Source organism: Cannabis sativa, chromosome 2, assembly GCF_029168945.1.
Source record: "Cannabis sativa cultivar Pink pepper isolate KNU-18-1 chromosome 2, ASM2916894v1, whole genome shotgun sequence".
Lineage (NCBI taxonomy): Eukaryota > Viridiplantae > Streptophyta > Magnoliopsida > Rosales > Cannabaceae > Cannabis > Cannabis sativa.
The window spans coordinates 17,657,059-17,681,697 of record NC_083602.1 but is presented as its reverse complement, the minus strand read 5'-3'; the positions used below and the strand labels follow the sequence as shown (position 1 = coordinate 17,681,697).

Below are 24,639 nucleotides of genomic sequence, written 5' to 3'. Positions count from 1 at the left end.
ATCCATACTGCCATGGCCAGCCACTTTTATAGCATTTATCATCTGATATTTTCATTATTTTAATGCCAAATAATTCAAACCTAACCCTAGTGGAATGCTATAAATAGATAGTGAAGGCTTCAGGAAAATTACACTTTCATTCAAAAAAACCTGAGCCTTCTGTCTCTATACCTGGCTGCCACTTCTCTCTCTCTCTCTCTTCTTCCTTGAGATTTCGAAACACTTAGTGATTAGAGTAGTGCCCACACACAGCAAGTGATACCTCAATCATAGTGAGGAAGATCGTGAAGAAAGACTTTCAACAAGAAGGAGTTTCAGCACTAAAGAAGGAGAGAAAGAGATCCAGGTTCAGATCTTGATAATACTTTGCGACAGAAAGGATACAAGGGTTAGAGATCTGAACGGAAGGAGTCATATTATTCCGCTGCACCCAATGTAAGGTTTCTAATACTTTATATGTGTTTATTTCATAATCGTTTTAGAAGTTCATATTTAGGGTGTTAATCAACATACTTGTGAGTAGATCTAAGATCCTGGTAAAATAATTTCCAACAATCTTCTTCCTCATCATACGCACCATCTTGAAATCCGGAGTTCATACTCGGACCACCTCTGAATCTAGGATCCATAAGGCTTGGAAACACCAGAAAAAAATTCACACCAACAAACACAACTAACACTATGAACACTCAAACCATGTCATACGACAAGACTATTTTTGCATATCTAGTTTTTTTAGTTAAGAAGAAACTTAATTAGCAGCAACTTCATCTTAAATATAACCTAAAAATGAGGCATCCCAATACTAGCTATAAAGTTTTAAAAAAATAAATATAGATAATAGATACCAATAAGTTACTTTTCCATGAAAAGATCAACTTTAAGATAAAAATAATTTTCATAAATATTTTGGTCACCTTTTTGGATTAGTTACTTTAAAATTATGTATTTATTTTTTAGATTATATTATGTTATTTTGTTATTTAAGAAATCTTTTCGTTATTTTTTAATAATATTTTTGTTACCTTTAAACTTATTTAAGAAATTAGTACATTAAAATAAAGTAAAATGACTCACATAACTTACTATTGGAACTTGTAAATATCTAAAGTAATCATTGTTATTTTAAAAGTTATATTATTGTTATTTAATATTATATGATACATTTTTTAGTAACGGTAAAATTATTGTAAGAAAATAATTAGTTGTCCTATAATGTGATCCAATCAATTGAATTTTAAAAATAAACTTGTTAATTTAAATAAAATGTATATAAATTAGTAACTAATGAGTATATAATTGGTACCATAAGCAACTTAATAGTTATTTATTTTGAAACAACTAAAAAATATATACTTTATATATTTTGAAATAATCACATGAAAAAATAAATTATAATGGTATTTTTTTTTAAGCTCAACCAAATAGTAATGTGATAGGAAATAATTTTTGAAGTTTGAGAGAAGAGAGAGAGTGAAATATTTTGAACGAGAAACGAAAAAAAAAAAATGGCAAGTTAATCAAAGAAGGGAAAACGAAAAAAAAATAGGTGCAGAATATATTTTGGTTGGCCTATTTCAATGGCCCGTTCCCTTGAAACGTTATTAAAATAACAAAAATATAAACAAACGGTATTATTTAACAATTAGTAAATAAACGTTATTTTTATAATTTAAAATAAAAATAAGGTGTTATATGTAAAAATTCCATTTTTTTTTAATTAGTAAATGGATCTGTTGAAAAAGAAAACTGACGGACTTATAAAAATAATGAGCTTGAGGATTATTATGGGCAATTTTGGAAGTTAGAAACTTATATGTATCAAGTTGAAATTTTTGGAAACTTATACTGCAGTTTTCTTATATATATTTATATATTCTTCTAAATCAATATTTTGATAGACTTTGATATTAAAGAGAGTTTTTTAATCTGTTTTTTATTAAGATATTTTCCCCTTATTGTAATGTATAATTGCTGGAGATCAATTCAACATATCCAACACATACATACGGATGCACACCCTCACCCTCACCCTCACCCTCACAGCCGTACATCGAGATGATAGGAAACGAATTTGTACAACACATGTATATATATTTATTATTGATAAATATGTCGACATTCTTATACTTTTATCCATAGGATACAAGTACTTATATTGTTGAATCAATTGTTTCATTTAATTATTGCTGTGACTTATATAATATTATTATTGAAGAACTCATTATTGTCCCTTTCAAACAAAAATAAAAAAATCATTATTGTTTGTATTTTTCTTTTATTTGTACGCTTTATAAATATTTTAGACGTTCTTACATTTGTTTTACATATAGCAGATTATCATTAAGTAATTTTTTTTTAATTAAATTAAATATAATTAATTATTTAAATTTAAATTTTAAAAAAAAAACTCTTGCTAAAAATTAATATTATAAATAATTTTTTTTATATTTAAATCCCTATTATATTTTATTTTAACAGTTAAACTATTTAATTATAATATTTACTCGAATTTTAACGACGATGATATGTCAAGAGTAACAACACGCGGTACAAAAATAGTAAGACTAAATTAATGAAGAATATGTAAAGTCATGACCGTTGGTCATGACCATTAATCATGAAGGGTGGTCATGACCGTTAGGATGGAAATCAGACGGTCGCCCTTACCCCTAGCTTGAGTTAGGTGGGCGTCTCCAAGAAGAAAAAACGATGGACTAACACCTTCGTAAGCGGAATGAACAATTACCACGTACCCACATGCCAAGTTAATCTAGAGGGTATATACTACTACCCCTACCTCAAATGCAATGATTTCTATGAGGTTAGTCTAGGGGTACACCCCTTACCCTCTAGAGGGTTAGTACACTCTCATGGTACAAGTCATGCATTTTACCATAGACATAATGACATTCTCAAAGGTATATGGGGCATCCACATTACACCATAATTACTGACAACAGGCAAGGGGTCTTGGGGGGTCACTCCGAGATGACGATTGTCACCCGCTCAAGTTAGGTCCCGGAGGGTCACCCAATGATGACGGTTGAGACCCCCTCAAGTTGGGTCCCGAGGGTTCACCCAACGATGACGGTTGTCACCTGCCTCAAGTTGGGTCCCGGGGGGGTCACCCAACGATGACGGTTGTCACCCTCCTCAAGTTGGGTCCCCGAGGGATCACCCGACGATGATGGTTGTCACCCCCTCAACGAGGGTCCCGGGGGTGTTGCCCCCAAGTATGGGCTTCATCCCCAAAGGTGGTTGATGACCATGTCACACCCATAAGGGACCCTCATCGTCAGTAGCTCCTTCCAATGTTTAAATCCCACGAAAGGCTTAAAGATAATTTTCAACTCACGAAAATAGTAGGATATTATCATAAAAATCAGACTTACACTACCACCAAAATTCAAGGGGACGATTGAGGTGGCTTCGCGTTGGTCGCATCTCCTGAAGCGAGAAGCACTGCCCCGTCGCCTACATAAGGGGTCATCCATGACCTGAGAGGGAGATCCGCATTCTTGAACACTTAGAAAAATAAACACTTATCATTCTTTGCAATCAAGAGCCCATTCTTGAATTTTGTAACTCAGATCAATAAAACACAAGGGGAGTAGGCTATTACTGCATTCTTTAAATTCTGGTGTCTTTTATTTATATTTATTACAAATTTCCGTGTTATTAACTGCATTTATTATTGTGATTTTAGTTTAAACTATCATTTATTACGACTCCGCATCGGTTGGCTAAAAATCCAATCAACATTTTGGTGCTTTCATTGAGAGCTTTAGCCAAAATCTTGAAGTTTTTCACCAAAAGAAATGGTGTTAACCCGAAGATCTCAAGAGCGACCTCACGAGGAGATGGATAATGCTCAACAAGTTCCAACAGCAAGCAATCCCACCAGAAATAATGAAGAACGACCCTCGCGTCCGGGGAACGGCAGTGCAGCCACCTTCGCTCAGAGTGCTGGCCATGGAGCAACTGGCCAAACTGCTGCCACTGGGCAGACAACTATTAGGCGTACCACCGACGCCACTGCCGCAAAAGGCAGAGCTACTGACGGCGCCACCGGAAGGGGTAGTACTTGAAATTTTGTTCGACCTAGTGACGACACGGGCCAAGCTCAAACTAGCCAATGACTAGAAACGTTACTTATTAATTTTAGTTAATATTTTATAAGAAAATAAAGTATCAGGTTACTATCAGGTTATAAGTTATTACTTTATTTAATTATTTATTAATTTCTTAATTAATCACAACCATTCTATAGTAATCCAATAACTAGAAAAATTACATATTTGATGTAACCATTAAAACCTTATCTCTATAGATATATATGTCATAGTTTCTCCTGCTGGGTGGTTCTACAAATAATACAATCTATATACACCTCTCCTTCCACAATTCATCATTTATATACATATATTATATTTTCATCATCAGCTCCATCTCATTAGACACTGATAATAATGGTTGACTTTTTATTTTTTATAATTGTTTTTGTGCAATTTGGTATATTATTGCAAAATAAATATGTCAATTGTGAGCAGTTGGTAGACTACTACTGCATAGGACATACAAGACTTGGTCCGAGACTTGAATTATTACGACACATATATCTTTGGTGTTATAGATATGACAAAAGTATCCACATGCATATTCATGGAATCATGTGTTACTTTCCAATAAATAGGTTGGATATACGGCCGGGAATCATGGCCTTAAATACCGATAATCAAAATCTAATAATAATGAAGTGAAGGAGAGAACAAAATAAATAAAAACATGGTGATCAATGTGGTAAACGGTATCCAATTTAAGCATAAACATTTATTTGTGATATGTTTCTTAATATGTACTATAGAGAAAATGATCAAATTAGTCTTATTTTGTCAAAAACGCATTTAAGAGTGATCATAAAACATATGATGATTACTATTAATAATTTTATCAAGTTGCTTGAGTTACAGTCTATAATAAGGTAAAATGATCCTTTGGGATACACGACGAGACTCTTCCCTTGTTGAGGGCAGATGCGGCGGAATGGATGATTCTCCTTTGTTTATATAATTAATATATAATTAATAATCTCTAATAGAATTAATTGGCTTATATTCTTATCAAAGGACATTTTAATGTACAAGTATGATGATGTAATATGAACTAGTTATATTGTCAACGGCTACCTGTGCTTAATTAAGCAAATGAGGTTATTATAAATAGAGTAAGCTTCCCTACTTTTTCTTCATTCCAATAATTAATAGCAACTCCTAATAAGCACTGCTACTACCTAGCTAACGAGCTAGAGCTATAGTGATAAAAGAATAAGAAAGTAAAGAAAATAATAATGGCTGATCATACTACTGAAGGTTTAGGAGAGCCTGGAAGCTCGATGCATGGAGTCACCGGAAGAGAGCAGAGCTTCGCTTTCTCGGTGGCTTCTCCGATGGTCCCAACCGATACAACTGCGAAGTTCGATTTGCCAGTGGATTCAGAACACAAGGCTAAAGTGTTTAAGCTATTCTCAATGGCCAATCCCCACATGAGAACCTTCCATCTCTCTTGGGTTTCCTTCTTCACTTGCTTTGTCTCTACATTCGCAGCGGCCCCTCTCGTTCCCATTATACGGGACAACCTTAATCTTACCAAAGTTGACATTGGAAACGCCGGTGTTGCCTCTGTGTCGGGAAGTATCTTCTCTAGGTACGTAATTAATAAGCAACCAAACTTTTTCACATGTGCGTATTGAGTAATTGTACGTACTAATATAATATATTGGTTTATGTTATTGGTCTCCTGCAGGCTTGTGATGGGAGCAGTGTGCGATCTTTTGGGACCCAGATATGGATGTGCTTTTCTCATCATGCTTTCTGCCCCAACAGTGTTTTGCATGTCGTTTGTGTCCTCGGCGGGCGGGTACACGGCGGTGCGTTTCATGATTGGCTTTTCACTGGCGACGTTCGTGTCTTGCCAATACTGGATGAGCACCATGTTCAATAGTAAGATCATAGGACTTGTCAATGGAACCGCCGCCGGGTGGGGAAACATGGGCGGAGGAGCCACTCAGCTTCTGATGCCTGTTGTGTATGAGGTGATCCGCAAAGCTGGTGCCACACCTTTTACAGCTTGGAGGATTGCCTTCTTCATTCCCGGATGGCTTCACGTCATCATGGGTATTTTGGTCTTAACTCTTGGTCAGGACTTGCCCGATGGGAACCTTGGTGCCCTACAAAAGAAGGGTGATGTTGCCAAAGACAAATTTTCCAAGGTAGGTAGCTAAGTTATTTAGTAATTTTATTATTAATTATATTTTGATCAAAGCAAAAAAAAAAAATATTAATCATTAAATGATTGAAAAACTTAATTAATTTTGTGTTTTGTCACTTTTTCAGGTGTTATGGTACGCCATCACCAACTACAGGACATGGATCTTTGTCCTTCTCTACGGATACTCCATGGGTGTTGAATTGTCCACTGATAATGTCATTGCTGAATATTTCTATGACAGGTTTGTACTTTTCTCCCTAGCTATATTATAGCAACCATTTTCTTTTTATAGAATTAGATTATAATATACTCTATAGAAAGTACCATATATTGTGTACGGAAATGTTGTAATTAGCTAGACAAAATTAATTAGTGCTTAGGTAGAGAAGTACTAATCAAATAATTGGACTAATTAATGTAGACATGTGAAGAAGTAATTAATTTAAATTCATCGTGTACTTATTTTACGATATAAATAGGTTCAATCTCAAGCTACACACTGCTGGTATCATAGCGGCTTCATTCGGCATGGCTAACCTCTTGGCTCGTCCCTTCGGCGGGTGGGCGTCAGACGTGGCGGCTCGACACTTTGGGATGAGAGGCAGACTGTGGACCCTTTGGATTCTCCAAACCATGGGAGGTGCCTTCTGCATTTGGCTAGGCCGCGCCAACACACTCCCCCTGGCAGTGTTCTCCATGATCCTCTTCTCCATCGGAGCTCAAGCAGCTTGCGGAGCAACATTCGGCATCATTCCCTTCGTCTCTCGAAGATCTTTGGGAATCATATCAGGGTTAACCGGTGCAGGAGGGAACTTTGGTTCTGGATTGACCCAACTAGTGTTCTTCTCCACTTCTCGATTTTCAACGGCTACAGGACTATCCCTTATGGGAGTCATGATTTGTGCTTGTACTTTACCTGTCACCTTAGTTCATTTCCCACAGTGGGGTAGCATGTTCTTTCCTCCTTCCAAGGATATCGTCAAATCTACTGAAGAGTCTTACTACGAAGCTGAGTGGACTGAGGAAGAAAAGTCCAAGAATTTGCATCAGAATAGCATCAAGTTTGCCGAGAACAGTAGGTCAGAGCGTGGTCGACGCGTTGCTTCTGCTCCAACTCCCCCAAATGTTACCCCTTCCCACGGTCATGTGTAGAGGGGAGGAAACATAGTTAATTTATACAACAAATATGAATTTCATGTGTTTCTAAAGTCAACACACAATTAAAGCATAAATTGTACAACTACCCTTCTTTTTGGTAGCTCATTTGAGACAAGGACATGAAATGAAGACAAACTATTTCTAGTCTTTTATATAAATCTCTAAATATATTTTCTCGCATATAGAAATTCTTGTCGTATATATATCTTCTATTGGCCACTATATTTTTATTTCAATTTATCCATTGCTTTACCTTTCTTCAATAATATATTATTAAAATAAAAACAAACTTTCAATATTATTTATAATTCCAACTGATAAATATATGCCATGTAAACCGTTCTTCATCTTTTGGTCTTATATTATGAATTAAACCTTAGCAAGAAGCGGAGTTTATTGAGAAAACTATTTTTAATCTTAATCAATGTAGGCACATTTATGACTATGATTTTCATATGTGAGATGAGATGACCAAAAAGTGGTACATGTGAAAATTTATTGTACAAAAATGTTATTAATTAATCTTTTCCATATTTTAATTATCTTCTGCATGTGGATGTTGGAAAGTAAGAAGAATTATGGAGATAATACTTGAATGGGAGAAACTATATTTTATATCTCAATTTGTATGTGTAGGATTTTCTATCCTAAATCTATGATCTTATCTCTGCTAACATTCGAAAACAAAGCATGGCAGTATTGCCAACAAAACCAGAAAACTGAATTGAGAGTAATAGCTCTCTTTAACACACAAGAGAATAATTGAATGCTTTCCTTTTATTGATCTGAATGTGTATTACAAGACTAAGTTGTATTGTACAAGAGATAGCCTATTTATAGACTTGATTACAAAGAATAGGATAGGACAGTTAAGTTAGTTGGAGTAACTAACTTAACTGTCAAAACAGTAAAAACAGATACAACATGTACAATGTGAAGTCACACTAGATTTTACAATTCTCCACCTTGACTTCAATTGTACCTAAATTCAACACATTTGAAAGCAAAGCAGATTCCTAAAAACATTAGTTAGAAATCTGTAACAATTCGAGACAATGCTGAAACTTGTCTCTAGATAGGGTTTTGGTGAGCATGTCTGATGGGTTATCATTGGTGGACACTTTCACAAGTTTGATTTTTCCATCTGATATAGTGTTTCGAATGAAGTGATACCTTACATCTATATGTTTGGTTCGTTCATGAAACACTTGGTTCTTGCTGAGGTGAAGGGCACTCTGGCTATCACAGAAGATTTCTGCAATTTCATTTTGGATTCCAAGTTCCCTGGTTATGCCTTTCATCCATAGAGCCTCCTTAACTGCCTCAGTACAAGCTATATACTCAGCTTCAGTTGTTGAGAGGGCCACAATGGACTGAGGATTTGCTTTCCAGCTTACTGTGTTGTTGTTCAATTTGAACACATAACCAGTTTGTGATTTTCTTGAATCCAGATCTCCAGCAAAGTCTGAATCTACAAACCCTATAACACCAGGTTCTTCAGTGCTTGGTCCATAGATAAGTCCCACATTTGAGGTACCTCTTAGGTATCTCATGACCCATTTGACAGCTTTCCAATGTTCAATACCAGGTTTTCCCATAAACCTACTAACAATACTCACTGCATAACAGAGGTCTGGCCATGTACACACCATCAAATACATGATGCTTCCCACTACACTAGTGTATGGGACCTTTTCCATGTAGTTCTCTTCTTCCTCTGTGCAGGGAGTTTGATCACTTGTCAACCTGAACTGTTGACTGATTGGAGTACTAACTGGTTTCGAGTCAGTAAAGCCAAATTTGGACAAAATCTTTGAAGTGTACCCTTGTTGAGTTAGTTTGATCTTTCTCTTGATTCTGTCCCTAGTGATCTCAATCCCAAGGATCTTTCTTGCTGCACCTAGATCCTTCATAGCAAATTCTTTGCTCAATAATTTCTTAATTTTGTCAATTTCAGAGATGCTCTTGCTTGCTATTAGCATGTCATCGACATACAGCAACAAGAACACAAGTCCTTTTGTGTTTCTCACATAAACACAACAATCATAGGCACTTCTTTTGAAACCGATTTTGGTGACAAACTCATCAAATCGTTTGTACCATTGCCTAGGTGATTGTTTTAGACCATAAAGGGATTTCTTTAACAAACAGACATGGTCTTCCTTTCCCACTTCTTCAAAGCCTTCTGGTTGCTTCATGAATATTTCTTCTTCTAGGTCTCCATGCAAGAATGCAGTTTTCACATCTAGTTGTTCAAGTTCTAAATCATTACATGCCACCAAGCTTAGTAATAGCCTAATGGATGTGTGTTTTACCACAGGGGAAAAGATTTCATTATAGTCTATCCCTTCCCTTTGAGTATACCCTTTTGCAACAAGCCTGACCTTAAACCTAGCTTGAGCAACACCTTGAATCCCTTCCTTGTATTTGAGTACCCATTTGCATCCAACAACCTTCATCCCTGCAAGCTTTCTGACCAGAATCCAAGTGTGATTTTTCTTAAGTGAGATCATTTCATCTTCCATAGCTTGATTCCATTCATGCTTGTATGCTGATTTCATAGCTTCTCTATAATTCAGAGGCTCATCCACTGCAGCCAGAAATAAAGCATAATGTACCAGATCAGCAAAACCAAATCTGTTTGGTGGTTTGACTGCCCTCCTTTTTCTATCTCTGACTAATTGATAGTCTTGTTCCTCTTCTTCATCTTGTTCATTATCCATTGTATCATTTTTAATTACATCTTCTTCAACCTCAGTTGTTCCCTGACCTTGAATTTCTCCTTGATTCTGCTCAGTATTAGGCTCCACCTCAAACTGATAATCATTGTCTTGTTCAGGTTCAGATGCCACTGGTGCCTGCTGCTGAGTTTTGAGAGTGTCTCTATAAACTTTGCTTTCATCAAAGGTCACATCCCTACTGATGAAGCATTTTTGATGATCCCCATTCTCAATGCTACACACTTTGTACCCTTTAACTCCATCAGGGTACCCTAGAAAAATGCATTTTCTAGCCCTTGGTTCAAGCTTATCTTGCCTTATATGAGCAAATGCCACACAACCAAATACCCTTAAGTGTTCATAGTGTGCATCTCTCCCTGTCCATGCCTCAATAGGTGTTTTAAAACCTATAGCAGAGGAGGGACAATGGTTTATCAGATAACAAGCTGTTGAGACAGCTTCAGCCCAGAAATTCTTTGGCAAACCAGAGTGGATTAATAGACACCTAACTCTCTCCAAAATGGTCCTATTCATTCTTTCAGCTAGGCCATTTTGTTGAGGTGTTCTAGGAACTGTTTTGTGCCTATTAATCCCAACACTTTTGCAATAATCAGTGAAAGAATCTGAGCAATATTCTAAACCATTATCAGTCCTTAGCTTCTTAATTTTCTTACCAGTTTGGTTTTCAACCATGGTTTTCCATTCAACAAACTGTTTCAGGGCTAGATCTTTGGTTTTCAAAATATGAACCCAAACAAATCTTGAGAAATCATCAATGAAAGTAAGAAAGTACCTGGCACCACCTCTAGAGATTGTTCTTGAAGGGCCCCATATGTCAGAGTGAATGTAGCTTAGAATTCCTTTGGATACATGCTTACCAGTTCCAAATTTCAACCTTGTAGCCTTCCCAAGCACACATTGTTCACAAAAGTCTAGATCCATGATCTTGTCTTTCCCAAACACTCCCTTTCTACTGAGAATCTTGAGTCCACCATTGCTGATGTACCCTAGTCTTTTATGCCAGATTACTGTCTTTTTCTTCTCATCATTTTCTGCTACATTTGCTTGATCCACCATAGTGTTTCCAAGCAATATGTAAATTCCATTTTCTTTGGAGCCTTTCATCAGTAACATGGAATCCTTCACAACTTTCATCATGCCATTCTCAATTCTTACAGTATAGCCTTCCTGATCCAGCATTGCCACAGAAATCAAATTCCTTTTAATCTCAGGAACATGTCTTACATGTTTCAATTCTGCAACTCCTCCACCTTTAAGTTGTAATTTGATAGTACCTATACCAGTTATAGGGCATGATCTATTATCACCAAGTCTAACAGTGCCCCCATTAATTTTCTTGTAATCACTGAATTGAGACTGTTCTGGACAAATGTGAAAGGAGCATCCAGAATCGAGTACCCAACCAGTCTTTGAGCCATCTTTAGATACTACCAATACCCCTGCACTTCCATATCCTTCACTATCACAATCAGAGACCAAATCGACATCTCCTGATGACTGTTTCTGGTTGTAATTCTTGAGAATTGGACAATCCTTTCTGAGGTGAGTAGTTTTATTACAGACAAAACATTTTCTTTTGAACTTTGAGTCTGATTTTCCTTGGTTCTTGCCTTTCCCTTGGTTTTCTTTGTTTCCTTTCTTGAAATTCTTTCCTCGAACAAACAGTCCATCACCATTGCTATCACCCTTCAGTTCTGATCTTCTCTTTAATTCTTTTGACATTAGAGCATTTTGAACTTCTTCAAGAGTCAAGGATTCCTTACCATACATCATGGTATCTACAAAATGCTCGTAATTTTCAGTGGGAAGAGAATTCAGAATGATAATAGCTTGGTCTTCATCTTCAACTTTAATTCCAATGTTCTCAAGATCAATGATGATCTTGTTGAAATCGTCGAGGTGATCTTCAATAGTTCTTCCTGTCAGCATCTTGAATGAGTACAGTTTCTGTTTCAAGAACAGTCTATTTGCTAAAGATTTCGTCATGTAGAGGCTTTCCAACTTTGACCAAACACCTGAAGTTGTTTTCTCCTTTGACACCTCACGCAAGACCTTGTCTCCCAAGCTCAAGATTATGGCACTATGAGCTTTGTCAAGCATCTCCATCTTTTCTTTCTCTGTCAAAGTAGTTGGTAAATTCTCCTCTCCCAGCAGAGCTGCTTGAATCCCCTGCTGAACCAACATCGCCCTCATCTTTAACCTCCATAGGCCAAAATCGTTCTTTCCAGTAAACTTTTCGAGATCATATTTCGCACTTCCCATTTTCTTGGATGTTCACCAGATTCTTGAACTGAAATCAAGATGATCTTCTTCGAACTCCTTCTCCGGTTGCTCTGATACCAATTGTAGGATTTTCTATCCTAAATCTATGATCTTATCTCTGCTAACATTCAAAAACAAAGCATGGCAGTATTGCCAACAAAACCAGAAAACTGAATTGAGAGTAATAGCTCTCTTTAACACACAAGAGAATAATTGAATGCTTTCCTTTTATTGATCTGAATGTGTATTACAAGACTAAGTTGTATTGTACAAGAGATAGCCTATTTATAGACTTGATTACAAAGAATAGGATAGGACAGTTAAGTTAGTTGGAGTAACTAAGTTAAGTTAGTTGGAGTAACTAACTTAACTGTCAAAACAGTAAAAACAGATACAACATGTACAATGTGAAGTCACACTAGATTTTACAGTATGATTTGTGACTTGGTACAAAATGATGAGATTACATTTCTATTTATAGAACTCTATGGGCTAACATAGAAATATTATCAAATGGCTAGTTTCTACATAGTTCTCTTTAGGACGCGGATCATCTGTCAAAAATTTCCAATCCATTCATCTGTCTAACTAATTAAAACAACCCATGTCATTAATGACTTAAGAGCATCTCCAAGGAGACACCAAATTTGGTGTTACACTATCACTAAATTTGGTGTCAAAAATTATTTCTACTCCAACCACAACACCAAAAATTACACTAAAAAATATATATTCTTTATTATTATATTAATTTTTTAATAAAATAAAAAAATAATATCATATTAATTAACAAAAATTACCACAATTGTTATATTTAACTAATAATTTAAATAAACTTAGTAATGTGATTAAAGACAATAATACTGTAAAATCGGCGAAATTCGATAAATTAAAATATTATATTGCAATAACATAAATATTACATTACTAGAGAACAAACATTACATTCATGACGAAAAAAATTACATTAAATTAAATTAAACTTGAAACACACACTTGAAATTAATTAAATTATATTAATTTTGTGAGTTACTATATTCGTCCCACAAGTGTTCGATTAATGCATTTCGAAGCTCAATGTGAGCTTCTTTATCTTTAATTTTTCTATGTCTGGCAAGAAATTCTTGAAATCAAGCATTATCATCTTCTACCATCTCAACTTCTGGACTTGGCACTTCGACACGCTCTTCAATTGGTGCATTTAGATCACGTTCATCTTCTATTATTATATTATGCATAATAATACATGAAGTCATTATATCATGTAAAACCGTTTTATTCCAAAGACGTGCCAGTCCAGCAATAATTGCAAATCTAGATTGCAATACTCCAAATGCACGTTCAACATCTTTTCTACATGCTTCTTGTTTCATTGCAAATAGTTTCTTTTTTGGACCACGTGGATCATGGATAGTTTGAACAAGAGTGGACCATTTTGGATATATACCATCGGCTAAATAATAACCCATATTGTACTCTTTTCCTTTAATAACATAATTAGTGGGTGGAGCAATACCTTCAGCCAGATTAGCAAAAAGATGGGATGCCTCTAACACATTAATGTCATTAATTATTAGATCCTGGTAAGCCAAAATATGCATGCCATATCCAGAGATCATAGTCAGCTAGTGCTTCAAGAATAATAGTCGGGGACCCACTACGACTGGCATATTGTCCTCCCCAAGCAGTTGGATAATATTTCCATTTCCAATGCATACAATCCAAACTTCCCAACATTCTTGGAAAACCTCGACGTTCACCAATGTGGAGTAGTCTTGCAACATCATGAGCGTTGGGTGATCGGAGATAGTGGGCTCCAAACACCTCAACAACAGCATGACAAAATCGCTTCAAGCTTTCTAAAGTTGTAGATTCTCCTATTTTAATGTATTCATCGGTAGCATCTGCCGGCATGCCGTACGCTAGCATACGAAATACAGCTGTAACTTTTTGCAAGCCTGATAACCCAAGTTTTCCCATTCTATCCCTTCGCTGGAGAAAGTAATTGTCATGTCTTTGTATAGCATCCAAAATACTAAGAAATAAAGGACGACCCATTCGAAATCTTCGACAAAACATCAAATCGGTAAATCGAGGATTCTCTGCAAAATAGTCGTTGAAAAGATTACGATCAGCATTTTCTCGGTCACGGTTAATAACTATATGACCAGGAATCGAACCCCGACGTGAGCTTTGATTTTTTTGGTGTTGAGCAATACAAAAATTATTGTTAGCAGTGATTTGACCTACCACTTGCATTTCTATATCATTATAATATTCATCATCTGAAGAAGACGATGATGATAAATAAGATGAAGTACCAGGATAAGAATTCATATTTTTTTCAAAGTTAAATTGTATATATTTTTTGTGTGCCTCGTATCATGTATCATATCCATATTTTATAGTGTAAACATTCTTATCTTTTGATTCTAAAATTAAAAGATAAGAAATCTAGTGGTTTAATCTTGGCCGCTGAAATTATTTCACCACGATCTCAACCGTTGCAATGTGTTCTCACATCACATCCTTATCTTCTGATTTCAAAATTAAAAGATAAGAAATCTAGTGATTAAATCTTGGCTGCTGAAATTATTTGACCACGATCTCAACCGTTGTAGTGTGTTGTCACATCACATCCTTATCTTCTGATTCCAAAATTAAAAGACAAGAAATCTCACAGTTTAATCTTGGCTGCTGAAATTATTTCACCACGATCTCAACCGTTGCAGTGTGTTGTCACATCACATCCTTATCTTCTGATTCCAAAATTAAAAGATAAGAAATCTAGTGATTTAATCTTGGCCGCTGAAATTATTTGACCACGATCTCAACCGTTGCAGTGTGTTGTCACATCACATCCTTATCTTCTGATTCCAAAATTAGAAGACAAGAAATCTCACAGTTTAATCTTGGCCGCTGAAATTATTTCACCACGATCTCAACTGTTGTAGTGTGTTGTCACATCTTATCCTTATTTTCTGATTTCAAAATTAAAAGATAAGAAATCTAGTGATTTAATCTTGGCCGCTGAAATTATTTGACCACGATCTCAACCGTTGCAGTGTGTTGTCACATCACATCCTTATCTTCTGATTCCAAAATTAAAAGAGAAGAAATCTCACAGTTTAATCTTAGCCGCTGAAATTATTTCACCACGATCTCAACTGTTGCAATGTATTTTCCTTTCCTATATAATCTCACACTTCTCATTCAATTTGATCACATCTCTTCAACATATTTCCTAAATAGCTATATTTTCTTCAAAAATGTCTTCCATTCACGGTTCTTCTTACTCAGTAGAGGAAGATGTGCACTTGTGTCATGTCTATGTTGATATTTCTCAAGATCCAATCGTAGGAAGAAACCAATCAGGTAATAATTTTTGGGCAAGAGTTCAATCAGAGTACCACAAAGATGGAAAATTTAGTAATAAACCTCGCCCAGTAAGATCTTTGCAAACTCGAATGTCTACTATTAATAGTGCAGTTGCAAAATTAAGGGGATGTATCAACCAAATTGAAAATAAAAATCCAAGTGGTGCTTCAGCAGAAGACATTGTAAGTGTTTGTTATTATAATTTATTTATTATTACTATCTTATTTTTCAATTTTCATTAACGTTATTACTTAATTTATATTGCAACAGTTAATTCAAGCAAAGATGTTATTAGCCCAAGATAAAAAGTACGATAAAGGCTTTAAATTTGATCATGTGTGGCACATCCTCAAAAGTATTTAAAAGTTTTCAAATGATGAAAACATCAATGCACCACGTAGATTCCAACACGAAGGTCCTAGTTTCACTTCATCGAAATCATCGTCTCACAATTTTGAGTCTCCAACATCGGCATCCATTGGTATGAGTTCATTTGATCTAAACATGAATAATGAGGAAATGAATACTTATCCAACAGAAAGACCATGTGGTGTGAAAAAAAGCAAAGGAAAAACAATTAGGTAATGATCAATTCAACAAACTAATGGAACAAAATAAAGAATTCATTAAAGTTATTGAAAAGAGTAACAAGGATAGAAATGAACGTCACAGAAGAAAGGCTGACGAAAAAATTTTATTCACGGATTTGAATTCTATATCCGATCCAGACTTTCATAAGTACATTCAAAGTGAAAAAAGACGAATTTACAAAGAAAGGGCACAAACATCCGAAGTTGGAGAACAAGGACAAGGATCTCAATATGAGGGATATCCAAATCAGGGATCTCAATATCAGGGATCACAATATGAGGGGTCACAATATCGAGCACCTCAAGATTCGGGACATGGCGTTGAAGATGAAGATCAACGATCTGAAGATCAAGGTGAAAGAGCTGAAAATGACTCACAAGTTTATAGTCCGTATTATGACTATCTCGGCGGATCAAGAAATAATCTCCCACATTATTAAATTGTTGTATCTCATTTTGTCTTTGAAGGTTCATATCTGTGTTATTACTTTTCCGTTTAATGTTTGGTGTGTTGTATTTTAATTTTTAAATGTATGTTTAAGTTTGTAATGTTTTTATTATGTATTATTGACTGTGCTTTAATTTTATAATGTTCTGTAGTGTAATATAAAATATGTGTACTCTTGATTAATAAGAATATGATGTTTAGTGTGTTTAATTTTAATTTTAATATGTGTTCAATTTTAAAAATTATTTTTATTGTTTAATTTAAAAAAATAAAAAAAATATAATAAATTTTTACTTAAATTATAATTAAAAGAAAAAATAATTTATGATATTCACATTTAAATTTACACAAAAAAAAATATTATAAGGTGCTTTTACAATGTATTCTTCTAAATAAAAGAGTCGCGCAACAGAAAGTTTGAATTTTATTTTCGGCATGTTAAATTTTTTTAAATTTTTTAAAATTTTGCAGGATGTTTTAAATAACTATAATGTACATGACCATAAAAAAAAGACTAAACAAGTCTCCCGAATGCCGAAACAGGTAGGAGTAAATCAGTGCACCACTTTTAAAGAAGTGTATTATTTTCGGCGTATCAAATTTTTCTAAATTTTTTTAAATTTTACAGGATGTCTTAAATAATTATAATATACACTATTATATAAAAAAATAGACTAAAAAAGTTTGTCGGGTGTCGAAAGAAATAGGAGTAGATTCGTACATCACTTTTAAAAATGTGTATTAAAAAATTTCCGAAAAAATAATTCTTAATTTTACAAATATAATAATATAAATATATATAAATATTAATTAAATTATAAAAAAAAAACTAAAAAAAAACATGTCGTGACTACAGTGCACGGCATATATGCCGTGCACTGTAGATAAATCTACAAAATGCTACTCAATTTGCAGCCTTCTTGGAACAAACATATACACCATACTATCAATTTGGAGTCTCCTTGGAGCTGCTCTAAGAGACTATTTATCATATATTAGTTTGTTATTCCCTATATAAAATATATAATAATAATAATAATAATAATGAAAAATGAGACTTTTTCAAAGACTACATTAATAATGGGGCCCACTATTTATTATACTTTTGAGAAAAGAAAAGTGATCCTTTTTAATATATATATTTAAATTTTAAATCAATTTTTGTAAAAGAAATTATTTTAGAAATTGTTAAGTGGGTCATGTAATTTTTTGGTATGAAGTTCTAAAATAATTTATTTTATTTTTAAAAAACAAAAAGAAAATAATTTTTTTATTTATTTATTTGTTTTTTTTAAAAAAATCTTATTATTATTATTATTATTTTAACCATTCTTTTCAACAAAAAAAATTGGTTTATCCATTTTTTTAACAATGTTCCTTATTCATTATTATTTTGTAACATAATAATTAATATATATATATATTTTTTATAATGAACAATAAACTAACTATATAATTTGAGAGAACTCAAAATCAATTGTATTGCATATTTTATTAAAGAAAAAAATACAATACAATAAAAATGTACTTTCCTTTTAGTTATACAAATACTTTTCTGTACATATATATATATTTATAAAAAAAATTATTATATAATTTTATACTTAAAAAGCTATGGCTTACTTCAAAAAAAAAAAAAAATACACAAAATAATATATTAGAATTGAAATGCACATTTCTCACTAGTGATGAATTTTTTTTTACTTGATAAATGATCACTATCTTAATAATTTTGCAATATCATAAGTTAATACATTATTTGTGAAAAAAATAAACAAATACAAAAAATACAAACTAAATAATTATCATTCAATAATTTTAAATAATTAATAATATCTCTAAAAACAAAACGAGACCCAGAGAAAACACATTAACAAACTAGTCTTTCACAACTTTAAGAGGTGTTTAATTTATGATCAAATCTTGAAATACAATGTGTTGTCACTTGTACTTTTAAAAACTGCATAAATATTCAAAGTTAAAAAAAAAAATAAGAACATATAAAATAGATATTACCATCACATATATGTAAATAAATATTACCTATTGTCTATCATTTTCAAGTTGATGAAGTTCAAAATATGGTTTCTTGTAAAGAATGAATGTGTCTAGACATCATAAAACAAACAATTATAATTACATTTATAAGAAAATTTTATGGTAGATACATCTATTTTGTCCTCATAACATACAGACATATTTTTTACCCTTGATGTACATGACATTTGAATGTACAAATAATATAATATGTACTTGTGTGTAGTAAATTATAAATTTGGGAAAGTTAAGATTTTGAAATTATAAAAACTCCTGACATAATATAAAATATTGATTAAAAAATTCTTATACATTGTTTCTTTCTATGTTTAAATCACATTCATTCACTGTAGCAGCAAAAAAAATGTTTTATTTTTCCAGCAATTCATAGAAATCTTAGGATGATTGAAGCTTAGCTTAAGGGTCCATCTGCTATCAAATATTTTTTAAAGGACTATCTTCTATTGCTCTCTCTCTCTCTCTCTCTCTCTCTCTCTCTCTCTCTCTCTCTCTCTCTCTCTCTCTCTCTCTCTCTCTCTCTCTCTCTTTTTAGCTGACTTTGATTGACCTCCCTTTTTTGTCGTTCCACAAGAGTTCCATGTTGGTCAAAATTTCATTTGGATTCTCCAATTAAAATCAACAAGAATGGTTTCCTTAGAGTTTTCATCGATCTCCCACCATTGCTTAAAATTAATACTCTATTATTGTTTATTCTGGATGTTCTATATAGAATACCTCCTTTGATTGTTTCTTTTTTTTTCTTCCTCTTGGTTACTCTCTAGTTCTGTTCTACACAACATTGAGAGTTGCCTATATTTTTTTAGACTTCAGAATCTTGCCAGAATACAATTGAAAATTTTGATTTATGTATTCACATAATTATTATTGAAATAGAAAATTTTAATTTTATAAAAAATTTGATGGAATGAGATTTAAAGCAGAGCATCGTTTGATTTTTAATTAACTTTTGTTAGAATTTAGATGATCGAGTGGTCATGACCACATGGTGACAAACTAGCAATTATATTTGACTTATAATATTAATTTATTAATTGTCTTTTTTTTTTATTCTTTGTTGAATAATAAGAATACTCAGTAATCTTGAAGCATAACTAATTATTTCACCTTTGATATATGATGATGCTTTTCTATTGAACTTTAGTCCTTTTGCTTCTAAAACTTCTATTGGCTATTACATTAATAAATTAGGATAACGAAAATTAGAAAACAAAACTCATAGCGTGCATAGATGAAAATAGTTTTGATACTCAAATCATAATTAGAATGTGTAATAATAAATGGTGGAGAAGAAGTACCGTGAAGAAGAAGAAGATAAGAGGGTGGAGAGAGAGGTTTAAGTGTAAAGTTCATGAAGAAATTTGTGCGTGGAGAGAATATATAATATTTAATTATTTTTTAAATCCCTATTTACTTGTTTAATATTATTTAAATAGATTTTAGAAATTATCTAATGCAGTGCAGATGTCTAGTATTATTATACACCTAGACAATATACAACCTGTTGATCAATAATTAACGGATACGAAAACGTCTCTACAGTAGTGACAAAATGATAGTTCCTACTATAGTCTTATCCTATATTTATATACATAAGTGACTAAAGAATTGAATTATCAAATCAATATTGGTATATAGTACCCGTTGTAATAATTCCATCATGCTGGTTGTTGTACTTAAATCTTTATGAGTGAACTCACTCTCATGATACATTTAAAGATCATGTATATTAATATAAACCCTATAAAATGTTCTGCATGTATGCTTTGAAAAAAAAATATTGAACTTGTATGCTTACTTGGTTAGCATGAAATAAGGATTGGTTATAGTAAAATGGCACTGAGAGATGTGATTGTGAATTTGGCAAAGCTTGAGTAAACACTACAAGAAATGTCATTTTTACCAACACAGTTCGCTACTGCGCTGGTAAGAGTAACTTTTACCAGCGCATTTCGCAAACTACACTGACCAAAAGGTCAAAGTTTTACCAGCGCACATTTGCAGTGGCTAAAATTTAACTTTTACCAGCGCATTTACGCGCTAGGAAAAGTCATTTTTGCCAGCGCTTTTCAGTTTGTGCTGACAAAAGTTCTAATACCAACGTTGATTTGCCAACCTTGCCAACACATCAAAAGTAAATTTCATATTACCAGCGCAATACCAAGCTTTTACCAGCACAAAAATGTGCTGGCAAAAGTGACATTTCTTGTAGTGAAAGGAGTCTTCAAAAGTAAATTGCTTATTTCCAATAAGATTAGCCTGAACATAAAACATAAATTATTTATGTAAAGACAAATAGTGTAAAAGTGCTACTTAGAAAAAAAAAAAAAAAAAAGAGAACAAAAAAGAAAAAATTACCTCATGTATAGGTAACTTTTGGTGTTGTACTTGTTTTTTCTTTTTTGTAGCTTTCTCAAGAGCACTTTTAGGTCTTGTAGATTTACCACGAAATTTTCCTTTTAATTTCACTCCTTTGATAGTGTTGATATCTTCATCTCTTCCCGAAAGTTGATTCTCATTCTTTTGGGAACATAATTATCCATTTGAACTAGTATTTCTAATTTTAATTTTTTCAAACTTTCCAAAATATTTTTAAAACCACTGATAGCATAATCATAGTTTTTTCATCCTCGGATGCCTTTGTTGCTATATGAGTTATAAATCTACATATCTCTCGATATCGAGTTGCCTTGTGTTGACTTTAGGATCTTTATTGTATACATGTTGCACATCGTTATCTAATTCACCTCCAATTTTTGCATCTTTTGTCCATCTTTTCAAAATATAACGGAGAGGAATGTTCATTACATTTTTCCCAGACAAAACTTTAAGAGCATGTGAGCATAATATACCTGTAAACTCAAACTTTGTGCAAGAACATGTCACAGTATTATCAGTTGAATCAAAATGAACAGTATGATGGAGATACCTTTTCTTTTCTAGGACAACTTTGTACTTTGATAATGTCTCATTCTCACCACATAAAGTCATTGCACAATCATAACTTTCACATAATTGAGTTTGAAAAATGTTGGTCATTGCCAGAGTGTATAAGCTTGCCCCGTGCTTTAAAATTTCAAGTTCAAATGATAATTTCATTTTAGTTTGAGTTGCTCTAAAATCAGCTTGCAACTCTTCATAGCGGCGACTCTCAAGTAATCTTTCAAAGTTCTCAAAAAACCGTAAAAGGTCATGTTTGTAGCTTACATAACCTTTTATTGTATTGTTCATGCTCTCACTTCTCTGGGTAGTTGTCATATCAGCACAAAATGTCTCTCCACCATACACCAAAGCCCATTTTTCTCTTAAATTGTACATTTTTTTCAACCATTTATTATCTTCAAGACCATATTTCGTTAGCATCTTATTCCAAGCCTCAAGAAATTCACTTTCTTCATCATAATCATATACGCAGTTGCTAAATTCTTTTGAAAATTCTCAAAATAGTTCAAATACAGTACTAAGATTCTTCGCTGCATTTGGATATATGTGTCAAATACACAAGCAATGATATGTTTGTGGCCATTGAGAACCAAGTGGTTCAGTCATTGCGGCATCTTGATCAGTAAGAATTGTCTTTGGTTTCTTTCCTGACATTGATGTGGCAAACATATCAAACAACCACTCAAATACTTTAGCAGTTTCGTCATAAAGGAGAGCAGTACCAAAAATAGTTGTTTTTTTACGATTATTCACTCCAAGAAACATTGCAAAAGGTCTCCCATCTTGGTTTTTCTTATTTGTAGTATCAAAGCTTACAACGTCACCAAAATAAGAGTATGATTGTATCATCTTTGCATCTGCCCAAAAAATATTTGTGATCAAATCATCCACATCCACTTGTATAGCATAAAAGAAGTTTGGATCTTGTATCTGCATACGTTGAAGATACTCTAAAACACTGCCTGTATCTCTAATTTTCATTTGCGTCATTGTTTTTGTTTGAAGATAATTCTTATAATCAATTGGAATCATACCAATATTTTCTCGACCACCGACTCTCCTTGCCATTAATTCACAACTTTCTTTAGGGGAAATTCCTGAGCGGTCAGCCATATCTATTTCAGCTGCTTGAACTGCAATCACTCGTCGATGTGATCTATGTAAATGGCTCTTAATAGGGCTAGTTGTAACTGTTGGAAATTTATTTTACCAGGAGCTTAGATCTACTCACAAGTATGTTGTTTAAACACCCTAAATATGAACTTTCTAAAACGATAAATTAAACACATATAAAGTTAAGAAAACTTTACATTGATGCAGCGGAATTAATGTCTCCTTCCACTCAGATCTCTAACTCTTGTATCCTTTCTGTAGCTAAGTATAATCAAGATCTGAGCCCGAATGTCCTTCTTCTTCAAGTTTGATCCTTCACAGTCTTCCAATCTATGATTGAGTTACTGCTTGCTGTGTGTGGGCACTTACTCTTTCACTAGGGTCGAAATTGATGAAGGAGAAAAGAGGAGAGAGGGTTTCGGCCAGGTATAGAAAGTGGGGAAGGCTCAGTTTTTCTGAAGAGAGAAATTTCTGTCAGAAAGGCTTGTGAAAACTTATAATTTGACTGAGCCATCACTTTCTATTTATAGGCAACTACTAGGTTTAGGTTAGGAATTATTTGGCATTAAAATAATGAAAATATTAATTTGAAAAACCCTTAATAAGTGGCCGACCATGGTGTTATAATGGGCCTCACTTGATTTTGCAGTTTTATCAAATTTTATCTCTATTTTCTCAAAACGCCAATTTTCCAATTCTAACCTTTTTAAATGCCAAAACTAATTATTTAATAACTAAAATAGATTATTAAATAATATTGTCATTTAATTTAATTATTAATTAGACATATAAAGTCCATTGATAAATAAATAAACCTAGAAACTCTTTTCTTTACAATTTCACCCCTGCTTAGTGAAAATTCATAAAATTAGACATAGTCTAACTTTAGAATTATAATTGATCAATCACGAATCAATTAATGAGTCTTACAAGCAGAATGTTCTCAACTAGAATGGGGACCATGGATCTATATGCTGAGCTTCCAATAAGTGAACCAAATTTACCAAGTAAATTCCTACTTATTAATTCTTCGTTGAATCCACTCTTAGAACTTAGAATTGCACTCTCAGACTTATATAGAGCATAGTGTATGTTCCACGATATCAATATGCTATCTCATTTAACCATTGTTATAATCTTATTGTGATTTAAAGATCCTCTATATAGATGATCTACATCGAGATGGGATTTCTTTACTGTTCTCACCCCTCAATGTATATTTTGCCCCTTAAAACACTTAGCTATGTGTAAATGGTGTTTAGTTATCTAATAATTAGTCAGTTAAACAAGAGCTCATCCATTTACTTCTATTTGCTAAGCTCGAAGGGAATCATCACTTGACTTCTATACACCAGTAGAAGCTATAGATTCCATATTTATGTTCAGCACTCCCACTCAATCATACTATCATGTTCCCAAAATATACGTATCACCCTGACCCAAAAGTAGGATTAGCTAATAAATCAAAGAACATGAATAATACTCCTGAGTTGAGCCTAAGCATATCAGGATTTAGATTCTTTTAATCTTAAGATCAACTACTGATATTGACTTGGAAAGATATGTATAACTGTAAGTTTGTAATATTTTAACTTAGTTGCAATATCGGTCCAGTCCAATGTATATTCCATACATTCGAAACTAGTATACTTTACTAATGTCCTGGAAAGAACATAACACT

General features: G+C 33.4%; 2 protein-coding genes and 2 pseudogenes across 2 annotated transcripts; 2 read left to right on the top strand and 2 right to left on the bottom strand.

Moving 5' to 3' along the window:
• Window positions 1-5,254: 5,254 nt before the first annotated feature.
• Window positions 5,255-7,858, top strand: LOC115718584 (high affinity nitrate transporter 2.4). The gene is made up of 4 exons (XM_030647394.2): window positions 5,255-5,706; window positions 5,806-6,271; window positions 6,396-6,511; window positions 6,750-7,858. The coding sequence occupies exons 1-4, from the start codon at window positions 5,351-5,353 to the stop codon at window positions 7,420-7,422; spliced, it is 1,611 nt and encodes a 536-aa protein (XP_030503254.2). The 5' UTR covers window positions 5,255-5,350; the 3' UTR covers window positions 7,423-7,858.
• Window positions 7,859-13,447: 5,589 nt separating this feature from the next.
• LOC115720078 (uncharacterized) lies at window positions 13,448-15,035 on the bottom strand (annotated as a pseudogene).
• A 439-nt stretch (window positions 15,036-15,474) lies between these two features.
• On the top strand, window positions 15,475-17,063 carry LOC115720077 (glutathione S-transferase T3-like; annotated as a pseudogene).
• Window positions 17,064-21,557: 4,494 nt separating this feature from the next.
• On the bottom strand, window positions 21,558-22,835 carry LOC133034162 (protein FAR1-RELATED SEQUENCE 9-like). Its single transcript, XM_061109197.1, has 2 exons — window positions 22,436-22,835; window positions 21,558-22,327 (listed from the first exon to the last, which is right to left on the bottom strand). Exons 1-2 carry the CDS (start codon window positions 22,833-22,835, stop codon window positions 21,558-21,560), a joined length of 1,170 nt encoding a protein of 389 aa, XP_060965180.1.
• Between the last annotated feature and the right edge of the window lie 1,804 nt (window positions 22,836-24,639).